General features: G+C 41.2%; 1 protein-coding gene and 1 long non-coding RNA gene across 5 annotated transcripts in view; one reads left to right on the forward strand and one right to left on the reverse strand.

The window, feature by feature from the left end:
- LOC137210857 (uncharacterized) overlaps nucleotides 1-16,353 on the forward strand; it is a 74,455-nt gene that overhangs the window by 56,328 nt on the left and 1,774 nt on the right. The gene's annotated exons all lie outside the window — the stretch shown is intronic.
- Nucleotides 1-16,353, reverse strand: part of EPSTI1 (epithelial stromal interaction 1) — a 98,141-nt gene that overhangs the window by 48,801 nt on the left and 32,987 nt on the right. For all 3 annotated transcript variants that reach the window (XM_067712869.1, XM_067712870.1, XM_067712868.1), the window contains exon 6: nucleotides 7,275-7,348. In XM_067712869.1, coding sequence (XP_067568970.1) covers nucleotides 7,275-7,348 — 74 coding nt within the window. The remainder of the gene's footprint in view (nucleotides 1-7,274; nucleotides 7,349-16,353) is intronic.

Raw genomic sequence — 16,353 nt, forward strand, 5'->3', positions numbered from 1 at the left:
AGTTCCTTTATACTCTACCTTCTCCCTCCAAGCACTATGCTAGATTTCTTACATGGGTTATATTGATTAATCTTCGAGTTAGCAAATATTAGCCCCATCCCATGCTATATATGAGGAAACCTAGGCTCAATGTTAGGAGAGAGGTTAAAGTTTGAGACCAGGCAGGCAGTCTGATCCTAGATCTACCCTCCCAAGAGGAGCACTGATGGTACCAGGTTCCAGTGATGAGATACTTAAGTGAAACTATTTTGTAAAGCACCAGTCAACTTTTATCTTTAACCAACTATTAACTACATCCTGAAAAAGACAGAAGCTGTTCCTGACATCCAGGAGCTGCCCTGGCATTCACAGCTAAGCCTCGGTGTTCTCCTATTGAAAGTAATTTCACACAATATCAATATGAGAGGAGGTCACTTTATGATGGTGATGAATCATGAAAAAAAAGACCACTCCCTGATATGTCTGAACAAAGAAAGATACATGAATCTTGTCTAAACCACAAAAGTGACCAAACAGCCCAACATTTTGGCTAATAGGAGTGACTACTGCTTATTTATCAAGTACAGTGTTAATTAATTAAAAGTATCTTCCCTCCTTTTAAATAAGATTAAGATACCTGATACCTACTTTGCTGTACATCGGAAACTAACACAACATTGTTAATCAACTGTACTCCAATATAAAAAAAAGTTAAAAAAAAAAAGAGGGCTTCCCTGGTGGCGCAGTGGTTGAGAGTCCGCCTGCCGATGCAGGGGACACAGGTTCGTGCCCCGGTCTGGGAAGATCCCACATGCCGCGGAGTGGCTGGGCCTGTGAGCCATGGCCGCTGAGCCTGCGCGTCCGGAGCCTGTGCTCCGCAACGGGAGAGGCCACAACAGTGAGAGGCCCGCGTACCGCAAAAAAAAAAAAAAGATACCTGATACCTAATCACTATTACCCCTGCTTCCTGATAACAGCCAACCCAGAACAAAACCCTGCTTCCTCAAACCCTCTCCCGAAATCAACCCGACAGAGGCCCAAACCCAATCAGTCCTTTCTGACATCTTACTAAGGCGGCTCACAATTCCCCCATCGTGCGGCTAGAGAATTTGGAATCTACTTCATAAGCAATGGGAAGTAATCAAGGCTTTTGGAATAGGATAGTGACATGACAAAAGCTGTGCTGTAGAAAATGAAATCTGACAAACATATAAGACAATCGAGAAAAGTGACTGTTGGCAAAGAGAGTAAGAAAGCCATTCCAGTAACTCAGAGGATGACTAGGAGACAGAAGCCATAATGCAAGTGGCATGTGATAAATACCTATATGAAGGTAGTGGCAGTGGGAATGAAAATGAGTTAACATTCACAGGACATCTGCAGGAAGAATTGATAGTGGCTAGAAATTTTAACCATCAACATGATTTAACATTCAGTAGACAGGGATTCTCTCAGATTCCTGATAAACTGTTCAGTCTCATTCTGAACAAATAGAGGATTTTTGTACCTGTAAGTTCACTTCATTAGCATAAGATAGAAAGTTACGAATAGGATGACTTTCAGTTCACCTTACTGGGATTATAAAACGTGAGGTTGGATTTAAGCCTACCATATGGATAAGGGATCAGTTTAGCCCTTAAGTGTCTTTTGGAAGCTCCCACGAAGGGCATTAGAAGTTTAGTGAGCATATTAGAAGACAAACTTGGAACCTAAGCATGCATATTCAGCAGACCTGCCTGGATCCTCCGCTCTAGGAAATTAAAACAGATGAAGATGTGCCTCCTAGGAACTAATCACACTATCATTCAAATGGAAATTAAAGAGATGCGTGGTTCCAATGGCGGAAATGAAGAAAACTTCCCAACATTACCATCGGCAGCCTGAGCTCATGGTCGTGCTTGGCAATTTAGAAATAAGAAGGTCCTACTTTGGAATGAGCTTGGTTCCAAGGGCTTTTTCAGCCAAGGTTTAAGAACTGAGCTCTTCTCCCCTGGAAATATTGGTACCTAGGAGTACAGTCCAGCCAGGAGAGCTCACAAAAGCCCATGTACCCTACAGGAAGCTTAACTGTGGAATTAATCCAGTGTCGGACCTGGGAAAGGATGTCCTTCGGGTGTGAGGAAAATCAGAGAAAGCAGACATACTTCCTCAGTTTTTCTTTTGCTTCTTGCAGGCAAAATTTATATCTTCCTTGGAAGAATCAGAAGTCAGTTTTGCCCAAGTCTTTTTCTCTGAACTGACGTACTCTATAGTCTTCTCCACAGGCCTCTTCTATAGTCTTCTCCACAGGCCCCCCGTGTAGCTACAGGGCTTATCACCCCCACCCTAGCCTGATAATCCTGACCTTGTGAGTACAGCACACCTGTGAATTACTCATTATCCCTGGTCTTCCAAATCTCAAGACCAAGATTTGGCTGCATTGCTCAATGTATCTGTGACTTTGAATTACTCAACCCTCCACCTGTAAAATGAAGATGATATATCCCTAACAGGGTTGATCTAAACGTTAAATGAAAAAATGTATATATGCCTAACACTGCTGACACTCCATAGGTTCTCAATAATACAGCAGCTTATTACTTTGAAATAACATTTAAAAGAGCCAAGCACTTTGTATATTTTTAAAACTATACAAATGTACAATCTATTAGATTAAATGATTATTAGATATGAGTTAAAATTGTAAATGCTTAAAATATACCCAATTCTCACCTCTCCAGCAAATCCTTAAGAGAACATTGTTTTTCCTAACACCTGCACCCAAAATGCATCTGATTCACATCTTACCCTAACCCCCATAACTCATTACATGGGCTCAAAATTCAAATCTGTCTCGACATCCATCCAAAAACCACATGGTGAGAAAGATGACTATGACTCAAAATAAATTACCATTTAAATTTCAAATGCTGAAATTTAAATAACCTAAATCACAACATCCTTTCTTTGATTATAACAAAACACACACACACACACAAAGGTTTATTAACTGTTACTTCAAATCCTCAAATCTACCAGCAATATTGACTAATTAAAAAAGCCATCCTGAAAAATCACATTTGTATTTTTATAAGTAGTAAAGAATGACAGAGCAAAATAATGGTGAAAACTATGCCAAGGTTAGAAGCCTATTTCTACCCTTCACCTTCATGCTCAAGAATCCTAGAACTGGGCTTCCCTGGTGGCGCAGTGGTTGAGAGTCCGCCTGCCAATGCAGGGGACATGGGTTCGTGCCCCAGTCCGGGAAGATCCCGCGTGCCGCAGAGCGGCTGGGCCTGTGAGCCATGGTCTCAGAGCCTGTGCTCCGCAACGGGAGAGGCCACGGCAGTGGGAAGCCCGCGTACCGCAAAAAAAAAAAAAAAAGAATCCTAGAACTAACTCTACACTGTGAAATTCGAGTCTGTCCCCAGCCAGAGTAGCAGACTTAATGCACCATTAATCTGGTCTGTTCTCAGCCGCCAATTGAAATAGTCACAGTCATTTGATTTTTAAGGAAAAGACAGTACTGCAGAAGTACATTCCAGAGGTCTTTTCATAAAAACCATCCCGTGTGCTCCATCTGCACATGCAATCTGCTTGTGTATTTTCAGCCAGCTTGCTTGGGCAGATTAATGCGTACAATTAGAAAGCAACCCCACAGGCATTCAATAAACTGCTTTCACTATTACACTCAGGAGAGTCCCTCTGGATGTCAATAAAAGCCTAGTTTTCTGCCTGTTAGCTAAATAATTGACAACACTAAAAATAATCAGAAGCAAATGAATGAAGTCAGGAACAAGGTGGTAAGAAAGAATACATTAAGATTCTCATGGTGGTGCCCCAGGATGATATCATGAGCTTTTTCTCCAGCAACTTGGATTTACAGTCTGCTCAAGTCCATGGTTGCCCTTCTCTACAGAAAACAAAACAAAACAAAGAACACCACTCCTAGTCTGCTATTTGAAACACACATATCACAGCATTGAAAGAATTCCTCATTTGTGTTTCCATTCTGTGATCCTTAGTTTGACAGCTTCAGGAGAATCTAATTTTTTGGTGAAGGGGATGGAATAGGGAACAGCCAGGTTGGTCTAGTGAAAACTTTGTGCTGTTAAAATTCTAAGAGCTCTCGGACCGCCCTGGTGGCACAGTGGTTAAGAATCTGCCTGCTAATGCAGGGGACACGGGTTTGAGCCCTGGTCCAGGAAGATCCCACATGCTGCGGAGCAACTAAGCCCATGAGCCACAACTACTGAGCCTGCACTCTAGAGCCCGCGAGCCACAACTACTGAGCCCGCGAGCCTAGAACCCATGCTCCACAACAAGAGAAGCCACCACAATGAGAAGCCCGCACACCGCAGTGAAGAGTATAGCTCCTGCTCACTGCAACTAGGGAAAGCCTGCACGCAGCAACAGAGACCCAACGCAGCCAAAAATAAATAAATAAATTAAAATTAAGTGTTAAACAGCAGAAACTAACACCATTGTAAAGCAATTATACTCCAATAAAGATGTTAAAAAAAATTTCTAATAGCTCTCCTATACAATTCTTCCACCATAAATTGATTCTAAGAAAATATGATAAAGGCTTGTTATAAGGATCCATCTTATACAAGAAGTTTCTTTCATATTTCTAGCTATATAATGGTCATTTATTTCATTAGCTATTGGTCTTTTAATATCAAAAGTACTTCAAAACAAAATACATTTAAAAAACACACACATATACTTCTTCTTGTGTTTCTCAATAGGCTTTAACAATCAATTTGAGATACTTCTCATTTTTAGCCAACTTCTCTTTTTCTTGGTTAACTGGGACTTTTATGATAAGCAGAAGAAAGATCAAGAGTGAAATGTGCGTGTAATTGAATTCAGCTCCACTGATAGTGTGTGAGGTGCCTGAGGGTAGAACTCTTCTTTCTTTACAGAAAAAGGATGATCTCTAGTATTCAGTAAAACACAAACTCAAAAAGCTGGAGGACTAGAAAAAAAGGTTTGATGACACAATCTCCCACATCCTTTAAAACTCCAAGAATCTCTCATCCTTCACTTTATCATGTTTAAAACTCCCCAGAGGATGGACTTGTTCCACTTCCCAGTCCTGTACCTGAGACCCCTCATTGGTAAGCAGGTCTTCCATTTTCCAGTGTAAACAAGGATGCCACAAGATAAATACATTTGTTCTTATTGCGTCTCCAGACTACAAATGCCCCCATGGCATCTGGGGGCATTCAACTCCTCTGATTGGCCGAGAAATCAACTCTCATCCATTCTCTACCAAAGAAGGGTGGGGCAATAATACCTTAACCCTTAATCTATTGCCTGCCGCCCTGTATCTCTCTCTAAGACAGCCAACTTCTCCTGGTGTTTAGCTTCACACCAGCTTCCTTACCCCCATGTCTGCCTTAGAACAAAAGTGGGGAAAGATAACATCATTCATTAGCATTTCTACCCAACCCCATTCTATCTCCCACTCTTTTCCTGGTCTGGGTAGCGGAGGCCAGGTACCCCACTTGCTAATGGGCAAAGTGAAGTGCTGAGAAACTTCTTTTACATTCCAACCTCTGAGTCTTAAAGCAAGGAGCTGTTGCTGACAGTAGAGGCAGGAGAATCTCAGCAGAATGAGAAAACCAGAGGATGCTGTACTTGGAGGAGGGACACACTTTAGGGTGTCACATATGCTCACCCCAACATTAAAATGATCTTAAATTCTACAAATGAGGTGTAACGACGGGAAGAGATAAGAGGAGGCAGTCAGTACAGTCCATCAGAAAGTGGGAGACCAATGACTAGTTCTGGTGGAACCAGAAATCTCTAAACAGTCTCTAGAAAATAAGCTGTCCAATCCCATTCAACAAGAACCTCTGTAAGAAGTTACATATCAAGTCCCCATGAAATTCAGTCACTTATATACCATTTTTTTAAATAAATTTTTTATAAGATTTTTTTTTTTTTTTGTGGTACACAGGCCTCTCACCGCTGTGGCCTCTCCCGTTGCGGAGCACAGGCTCCGGATGCGCAGGCCCAGCAGCCATGGGTCACGGGCCCAGCCGCTCCGCGGCATGCGGGACCCTCCCGGACCGGGGCACAAACCCGTGTCCCCTGCATCGGCAGGCGGACTCCCAACCACTGCACCACCAGGGAAGCCCTTTATAAGATTTTTAAAATAAATTTATTTATTTTATTTATATTTATTTTTGGCTGCGTTGGGTCTTCGTTGCGGTACATGGGCTTCTCATGGTGGTGGCTTCTCTTGTTGCAGAGCACGGGCTCTAGGGCCGCAGGCTTCAGTAGTTGCGGCATGCGGGCTCAGTAATCGTGGCTCGCGGGCTCTAGAGCACAGACTCAGTAGTTGTGGCGCACAGGCTTAGTTGCTCCACGGCATGTGGTATCTTCCCGGACCAGGGCTCAAACCCATGTACCCTGCATTGGCAGGTGGATTCTTAACCACTGCACCACCAGGGAAGCCCTATATAAGATACTTTATTTAATCCTTACAAATGGCCGATGGGAGAGATATTACCAACCCTAATTTTTTTTAGAAAAACTATGCTTTAAAGAGGTTTAGTAGTTTGTCCAACGTCACAGCTGGAGAATGGAGCTAGGATTTTGAACCCAAATCTGCTTGGTTTTAATTCTACCACATTTGGAATTAACCTAGGGAAAGAAATATGGTTCTTTGGCTTTGTCTATTCTTTTAAGCAGTGTGCAAGTAACCTAGCTACTTAGAGCTGAACGCAAACTTATCTTTAAAGCTTGTATAAGAGAGTAGATTATCTACATTATAAAGCACATAGTAGTTGCCCTATACATGTTAGCTGCTGTAATTCACAAGTCATACTGGAAAAAGTACTTTGATGTATGACCACCAATTGGGAGCTTTGCTGATAATTGTGAAATTACTTCTCAATTCTTGTTTACAATAATATAAGTCCTCAGTCCATTAGGTAAATCCCTAGTTAGTTTAGATTCTGCTTGCGTACTTCTTTCAAACAACATCTTCCTTATATTGGTGTTTTGGAAGTCTTCATAATCAAAAGTAACCTGGATCACCAAAAAGCAAGCCCTCCAAGTTATTTAGAATGGGGAATTTCTCAAATTTGGCAGTATTCTTTCTAATCTGTTGACTATTAAAGAATACTTTAATGAGTATAGATATCTCCAAACTTAGAACCTCACTTCTAGAGTTCAATTACATAATTAATAGTCAACAATCCAACACCAGATGTTTTGAATAGTTACTATCACCTAGAATTTAAAAGCACAATGAATAATATGTCTATAAAAGGTACAAAGTTCTGAAAATATAAACTTACCATTGCTGATGTTCTCTAAAAGCTTCTCTTCTGAGGTTTTCTTGAAGTCTCTCTTTCTCCTCTAGTTTACTGCTCTGAAATTTCAAGTATCAAAATGTAATCTATTAGGAAAGCTTTAAGCAGAATCATGATGTTAAAGTTACCCAAGGTCCAAAATCTTTAGGCTCAAGTGGCCTCAGTAGTCCAAAGTGGTACCTATCAGGGCTTCCAAGGTGATAACCGTCTCACAACCCATGTGCCCTACCCTGAAAGCCAGGGGCTCCAAGTTCTTTCCATGGCTCCCCTCTCCCAACTTGATTGGTATAATCACAGAATCAGTATTTCACATTTTTACCTTAGCTCAGATGATAGCAACATTTATATCTTAAGCAGTGTTTTCAAAATGTTCTAAGGAAAACATGAAATTTCCACACCAATCATGTTAAATTAAAATTATAATAATAATTTTAAATAAAATTATAAATAATGAAATAAAATTATAATAAATGATTAAATAGATGATACAAAATATGTATATATATATATATATAAATGGTTAAATAGTTGATACTACATATATATCTCCACATTACAATAAAGCATTCAGGAAAAGATTTTCAATAAGCCAATTCAATTCCCTTCTGACTTAGAATGAGATACTTAAAGCTGTTGAGAGACTGAACAGCAAATGTCCAAAAAACGCCATCTACTTGAATAGAAGAATCCTCTCATTTTTTAAATTAGTTGTTTGGAGAGTCTAAAGAACTTCACATTTGATATTACTGTCACCATGGCTCTGGCATATTTTAATCCAACTTAATAACCCAGAAACACTTGTGTTTTTTTTACTATGATACAACTTGCATTTTTTTTAATTTGCCTATGAAAAACAAGTAGACTTCCTAGACAACAAATTTAATGGGGAGTTGAAACAAGTTCTACAACACAGGAGAGACTTGAAGTTTTCATTGAATCCAAGGGAGAAGTCAAGCAGCTGGATTATTTGCTTTTAAAAAAAAAAAATGGACTTGTCCCTTAGGAAGACCTGTGAAAAGGGAAATAATAGAAATCGTCACTTCCAAACTCGAACGTAAGTTTAGCTCCATCTTCCAAAGAGAGGAAAAAACTGTTCATATTGTTCATTTCCATGAAAGTCTTCATTCACACAGAACTATTTACTCATCCCATTTTGAAAGGTAAAATGGATGATTTCAGTTTCAGAAAAAACATAAAGGAAATTTACTACAATCCAAAGAGAACTGTAATACAATTCAATTGTAATTCAATTATAATACAAGGCAATTGGATTATTAATGAATCACAGTTGTAAGAAGCAAACTAACAGAAAGTTGTACAACTGAACAAACATGATCTCAATCTAGAAAAAAATCCTGACTCATGAGACCAAAAGTAGTCAATTGTGATGAGTTCCCCACATCTCTGGGGGAAGAAAAGGGGGCCGGGAGGTAAAAGACAGCAGGCAAGCAAGCAGTAGGTATTGATTAAACCAGGATTAGGAATGCTACTTAGAGAACAGTGAGAAGATCAGGGCTGGGTTCCTTTAGCAAGGTCAGAAATTGGAACATGGATTTTCATCTCTTCACTAATAGATCATCATTGGACTCAACTTACAAAAAGTTACTCAGTAGCTAAATTCTATCCAACAAAGGTCTGTTTATCCCTCAAGAGTTGATGGAGAAGTATTTTGCAAAATACTGGAGTATTTAAGTCTTCCATACCTACCACTGTGGTAGCTGTTTTAATACACTAATCCAAATACTTAGATTTAGTCAGACTACTTATTTCTTTCCATTTAACAGTGAGTTAAGGAATCACCCAACCATACTTATACAAATACATAATATAAAAGATCTAAGAACATGAGGTCCAGAAAAAAAAATATGGAATGAATTCTAGGTCCACCATCACTGAGTGACCCCAAACAAATCATTTAATATCACTGAATCTCACGTATTCGACAAACATTTATCAAATGCCTATTATATGCTCAGTACTATGTTCTGTTAGATGCTGGGAATAAAAGCAGAGCAGTGCCTACTCTGGAAAATTTCAGAAGCTAGCTGGGAACACAGACAAGAAAGCCATGATGGCAGTGTGTAAAATATATTAGGGAATAGAGGTTTGCAAGTATGTAATATGAATACAAAGAAAAAGCACAGAAGTGGGCAATGGGGAAATGCTTTCAACAGTTCCACAGACATTCATTCAGTGCCTTCTGTGTGGGGAGACCCCATCCTGGGTTAGGGTTAGGGTTAAGGTTAGCCAAAATTTGAATAACATTTGGAATATGGCTTCTAACCTCGGGTTCATGAATAAACTGTCTGATAGGAGTATGCTCATTTTTATGGAGCGTGAGTCCATAGCTTTCTTCAGATTTCCCTAGGGGCTGATGGCCAAATAAAAGGATAAGAACCATGGGTCTAATGAGAGGTAGAAATTCTAGATAGAGACCGATCTTAAGCAAGAACTTTCCAGGAGGAAAAGGAGGTGATGGGAGCAAGGCTACTGCACTCCACTGTATGGTTTCTTACTGCCCAGAGGCCTAGCAGAGAGGTTAAAAAGGCTGAAATAGAGGCAGCATTCAGCTTACCAAGGCTTGCATCCCAGCATGGGGTGTTTCAGCACAGCAGAGGTGTCTTCTTCTATTTCTCACAAAAGTACCATCTGTCACCAATCTGAGCACCCACAGAACTGACTGCCTGGATGAAGAATCTGTTTCTAATTTGCACAAAGGCAATGATGGGATAGTAGTGGCCCTGAATAGGAAAAGGGCATTCCTATAACATACAATATTTTCAATATAGAAAGGCACAAGAGAATATGCCAGTTCAGGAAACCCCAAGAAGCTTGTGGATAAATTCAAAGGGGTATGTAGGGAGATGCGTGGAGGACAAGGTTGAGAAAGTAGGAAGAGGCAATTAGAAAGAAATTCATATGCCAAGTAAAGGAGTTTGGACTTCATTAAAGGCAATGATGAGCCATTCTGTTATTTTAAGCAGGATAGTAAGCTGCTCACCCTGAAAGCAACACGAAGGAGAAGCTGCAGAAAGGACCACAAATATAAAAACCAATGGTGTGCTTCTCACAGTAATCCAGGCCATAAATTATGAGTCCCAAATTAAGACAACAGGGATAGAAAAGAAAGGACGAATTCTAGAAAAACGTGGGGGACAGAAATAAGAGAGTAAAAAGAAATAGTAGGAGGTAGGCTATATTAATATAGAATGAGTCAAAAAAGGGGGGAAGATTACTGGTGACTATCATTTAAGAGCATCAGAATGAATATGAGGTCAGTTTTGAACCTACTGGATTTGAGATACACTGTGGCACATCTAGAAAGGATTATCAAGCATAATCAAGCATTATCAAGTAAAATATATGGTTCTGGGATTCAAGAATATGGTCTGGAGATGTGGATTTCAGAAATCATCAGCACAAGCGAAATCCACAGACGTGGAAATGCGGGGGCTTTCACCTAAGAATATGGTGGCACAGGCACAGGGAAATGAGAGAAGATGAATGGATGGGACCTGGATAGAACATCAATAGCAGAAAAACAAGCAGAGGAAAAGGATCCGGACGAAATCCAGAGGGGTAGAATTTGAAGGACAAAATACTATTTAAATAGTTACAATATTGCAAACAGTTTAGATAAGTTAGGAACTGAAGAGTCTCCACTGGGTTTTTCAACTAAGAGCTCATTAGTGATTCTTGGCTAGATAAATACCAATGAATTACTAGAGACAGAAGTCAAACTCAGCCCACCAAGAAACACGTGAAGGCGAGGACGCAAAGAAGGTAAGTTTCTAAGCTAGCTGAGCTCAGCATCACCTGGGGAACTTTGTTTAAAACAGAGATTTTTTTTTTTTTTTTTTTTTTGGTTCAGGTGATTGATAAGGTGTCAGTCTACATACTGGCATGTAGGAACCCAATGGGGTAGAAAAGGCTTTCAAGAAGCTGAGCTGTGATGCTTGGGAGGGAGGAGTTGAAAGCAAACCAGAACAGAGGCACTTTGTTTTTAAGATGTGAGATTTCAGTATGATTATACCCCAAGAGAGAAAAACAGAAACAACAAGAAAGCTACAGGAGAGGGCTTCCCTGGTGGCGCAGTGGTTGAGAGTCCGCCTGCCGATGCAGGGGACACGGGTTCGTGCCCCGGTCCAGGAAGATCCCACATGGCCCATGAGCCATGGCCGCTGAGCCTGCGCGTCCGGAGCCTGTGCTCCGCAGCGGGAGAGACCACAACAGTGAGAGGCCCGCGTACCGCAAAAAAAAGAAAGCTACAGGAGAAAAGGAGGGTTAACGGATGGAGCAGCAATGTTCCCGGGGAGATGGAGGAAAGATGGGATGGGAAGCACAGGTGGGAGAATCCATCATAGCAAGAAGGGAGAGCACTTTCTTATTCCTGCTGAGATGAGACGGGGGCAGAAACAGCAAAGGAAGAGTAAGGAAACAGAAAAATATAGGTACTTCCAGCCTTGTGGTCTTTATTCACTAGAAGGTGGGAAATGAGGTCATGTGCTGAAAACGAAAGGTGACAATAAGAAGAATGTGAAAGGAGGAAGATGTCGGTAATTAGAGATGAGCCTAGACTGCAAAGGAAAGTGCTGTGCACTAGGAATTGTTAAAGACCCAGCCAGGAGGGAAGCCCAGCAATGTCGTGTGACAGGAAGAGCCAGTGTGTTTTTTCTCCAGCAACCCAGTTCATGTGGGTTTATTTTATTTAGAAATAAATTAAACCAATCCAATTCGTGTGTAAAATAAAAATCCTCTCTGCGTTCCACACAAGAGGTTGATATAACAGTAGAGTCAAATGAATTAGGGCACTTCTTCACATGTACAATTAGGTCAGGGCACCCTTCTTCACTGCTTACTGAGCGCTACCCATTGTACCAAAAGATTTGCACCTATTGTATCCTTTATATTATATTATTATACCCATTTTACGGCTAAGGAAAGTGAAACATAAAGAAGCTTACAGCTTACCTTTTTTTTTTTTTTTTTTTTTTTGCGGTACGCGGGCCTCTCACTGTTGTGGCCTCTCCCATTGCGGAGCACAGGCTCCAGACGCGCAGGCTCAGCGGCCATGGCTCACGGGCCCAGCCGCTCCGCGGCATGTGGGATCTTCCCGGACCAGGGCGCAAACCCGTGTCCCCTGCATCGGCAGGCGGACTCTCAACCACTGCGCCACCAGGGAAGCCCTAGCTTACCCTTTTAGTACTACATTTGCATTTCAGAGATACCATTAACATCCCAAAATTATGATATTAATTAATGGGACCCTACTGCATTCCAACAACCAGAGGCTTAATGCCCACACCAGTTCATCCACAAAGAAATACATGATGTAGGAACCATATTTCTGGGAAATACTTGAAAGTTTTGTTTTGTTCCTTGAAAGTTTTCAGAAATGGAAACTTTTCCCAGTTTATAAAAACAATATTGAAATAATTTCCTTGATGTTGAATTTTATTCCTAAAACATTCCTAAACCATTAGCCCTCGCTAGTACTTGTTTCCTAGAAATAAGCAACAAGTGTGATTTCTTAAAAACATGTATATGGGGCTTTCCTGGTGGTGCAGTGGTTAAGAATCCGCCTGCCAATGCAGGGGACATGGGTTCGAGCCCTGGTCCGGGAAGATCCCACATGCCACGGAGCAACTAAGCCCGTGCACCACAACTACTGAGCCCGCACTATAGAGCCACAACTACTAAGCCCATGAGCCACAGCTACTGAAGCCCATGCGCCTAGAGCCGTGCTCCACAACAAGAGAAGTCACCACAATGAGAAGCCCGCAAACCACAATGAAGAGTAGCCCCGCTCGCTGCAACTAGAGAAAGCCTGCGCACAGCAACAAAGACCCAACACAGCCAAAAATTAATTAATTGATTTTTCTAAAAAAACATGTATATGGATGCATCTCTGCATCTAATATGCATACCTTGTTTTCTATGCTAATAGGAAATGAAGTAGGTACAAAGTAGTTCCTACTTCATTTTATAACATTAAAACGAACTAATGATGCTTCTCAGTGCCTACGTAATACACCGTGACCTCCAGGGCTCCAAATAACTTCATCAGCTTTATGACTTTATAGTTTACTGGAAAGAACAAGGAAAGGCTTCGTTTGCCACTCAGATCCCTAGCTGATTTCTTGCCCTTTCTGAGGTTATAATGCCCTAAGAGGTTGGGAGAATCAAATAAAAGAATTTGTAAACTATATAGCCCTATATAATATGATTTCAAACATATGAGGATCAAAGGCAGAATAAGATGAATCCAGGAGGTAGGGAGGGTCTTTGACATGGAATTGGAGATTTTTATTTTTTAAGTTTGTGGGCATTATGAAAGTCTGGAAAAAAATCAAATTATTACTCTGCCATACAGATCTCCAGGAAGAGAAATTAACACTATAAAACCACATGAGTTGTATTAGTTTTCTATTGCTGCTATAACAACCATGAACTTAATAGCTTAAAACAACATAAATTTGTTAATAATCTTACAGTTCTGGCGGTCAGAAGTCCAAAACGGGTCTAACGGGGCTAAAATAATATATTGATGTTGAGGGAAACTGGCAGACTCCAGTACCAGTAGCAGCTGTTATGTCCACAAGGCTTTTAGGTAGCTAGCAATATAAGTCCCCTCCAAAGACTACAGCAGGGTCTTTACTTCTTTCTACCCCTACAATAAGGACTCTATTTCCAGAATCACATCTTCTGTTTGCATGCTCTGCTATCCTAAGATGTCAGTCATCTATTTGTTCAGTGTAGAAGTTAGGGGTACCATAGTTATGGTTTTGTAGCTGCTACCCATAGGTTTAGTCTCTTTTATCCAATGGCTTTTCTCTGCTTCAAGCCAACAATGGCAGACTGTCTTTCTACTTCTCTATCTCTTCATGCTCTCAATCGTCTCTCTCCCTCTTCCAAGTTAAGGACCCTTATGATAACACTGGACCCACCTGAATAATGCAGGATACACTCTCTCTACTTGAAAGTAAGTTGATTAGCAAACTTAGCTCCCCTTTGCCATGTGACAGAACATCTCCCTAGGTTCCAGGGATTAGAATGTGGAAGAGGAGGAGAGGGGGCATTTTTCTGCCTACCACATGGGTCGTAATCTATTTTTAAATCGGTAAGTATCAGACACATAATGTGCCGGATAATTCATAAAATCCTTGCCCTCGCTGCCAAGCCCTCTGAAGCTTGGTTTGGGAATGCGGCAGGGCCGGGGGCAGAGGCAGTGAAAGGAGGACCTCTTTCCTTTCGGGGCAAAGCAGTGGCATGCTGATAAGCTTACCAACCAGCTCTAGCAGGGAGGAGGAGGGGAGGTTGATTTGCAGCATTTACCGATTTCTGTGGTGAAAATACTCCTCATGCTCAGTTTCAGTCTACCAACATGAAGTCGGCTAGCCCACAAAACAGAACAATCCACTCTCATGAGCCAGGACAAGGAGGCCCCAGTACACCACTGGAAGAATACGTAACATCAACATACTCTAATGTAGGGAATACAAGTTTAACTGAAGCATCCCGGTGCCCTCTCCAAAGTTCCCCTTAACCCACAGGGTTAACTCTTCCTGGATCCCATTGACACGGTCAGAGGCTAAAGAGCTGGCTGCCTTTCATACCTCTGTGCGTATTAAGGACCCATATGTGCTGGCAGGGAGTACAGTTTACTCTCCTCACCCACACACAGGTGGTGACCAATCAGAAAGAGACCCAGTGTTCCCTGGTGACCCCTCCTGGGAGAGGACAAACTGAAGGTCAAGGGGGATTACGATCAAGAGGCCAAGTTAGAGGTTCTCGGGTGGCAACAGGCTCTTGGATTCGACTTGGCTTATAGCTCCTGGACAGCAGATATTTGCCTGAGGGGGACAGTGGTGTTTTGTAAGCTGGTGTCCATGTGTGTGTTTGCTGTGCATTTTAAGGAATAAATGTTCCATGAGCACAGCCATTATCGCTTCCCTTGGCCATTTTCACACTGGCAATGTGAAGTACGCTACTTCTAGGTGGCTAACGTCCGTTTTTCTTTTATCTGACACAAGCTATTAAATGGGCTCACATCTAGTATGAAAGGCAACAGATTTATATACAACAGGGAGAGCTAGGTCAGGGTGGCAGTCCGGGCCAATTAGCCAGAGAAATCAAGCTGTGGAAGGACCAGAGTGGGCTGCTGCTTCTCTTGTAAGGCAATTTAGATTAATGCTCCTCAAGCCGGTATGTGTACAAGAATCACCTGGGGAGCTTGTTAAAATGCAGGTTCTGTTTCAGAAGGTCTGGGGTGGGATTTGAGATTCTATATGTCTAATAAGTGATATCAAGGCTGCTGGTTCAAGGACCACATTGTGAATGGGATGGATCTATACGTAGCAACTCCCTCTCCCTACCTCTCACTTTTGGACAAATTTATACCAATAATCATTACACTTGTCAGGTTAGAAAAGCCAACCCAGTTAAGATTTCTGTAGTTAATGATTGCTGTACATCTGGTGTTACAGTATAACTTGGAAAGGGAGGGAATGCTGCTTTTACTCAATGTTAAAGAAAACTGTTTCAGCCACTAACATTTCTGAATAGTACACATAATTTGACCAAAGAAAAAATGAGCTATAAATGACCCACAAGCCAGCTAATTATGGGTATTAAATGACAACTAATAAATCACTTTTAGGATAAGAGTCTACAACACAATTCTTTAGGATCTGCAAGCCCCTTAATTAAATTTGATGACTTTCTTAGTTGCACCTGAAATACAGAATGATTATGCCATATAAAGAGAATACCTTCTCTACAATCACGAGACTGAAGTGTGAACCTTCCTTTGCAGGAAAAAATGGGGCAGGGGTGGGGTTGAATGGAAAAGAGTGAGGAATAGAAAGGTAGAAAGAGAGAGAAAGACAGGCTTTGAAAAGTTATTATGAGAATTTTTTCAATGAAGGTATAATAGCTGATGACTTGGAAGTGAACTGCTGAGTCAAATTTAGTAAACAAAGTGCCTATACTCTTTTTTTTTTAATACCTCCAGCATTTCAATTCCTCATGTATAAGTCCAGTCTTATCTCTACCCCAGAGCCTA

Source organism: Pseudorca crassidens, chromosome 18 (assembly GCF_039906515.1).
Source record: "Pseudorca crassidens isolate mPseCra1 chromosome 18, mPseCra1.hap1, whole genome shotgun sequence".
In the NCBI taxonomy this organism is placed as follows: domain Eukaryota; kingdom Metazoa; phylum Chordata; class Mammalia; order Artiodactyla; family Delphinidae; genus Pseudorca; species Pseudorca crassidens.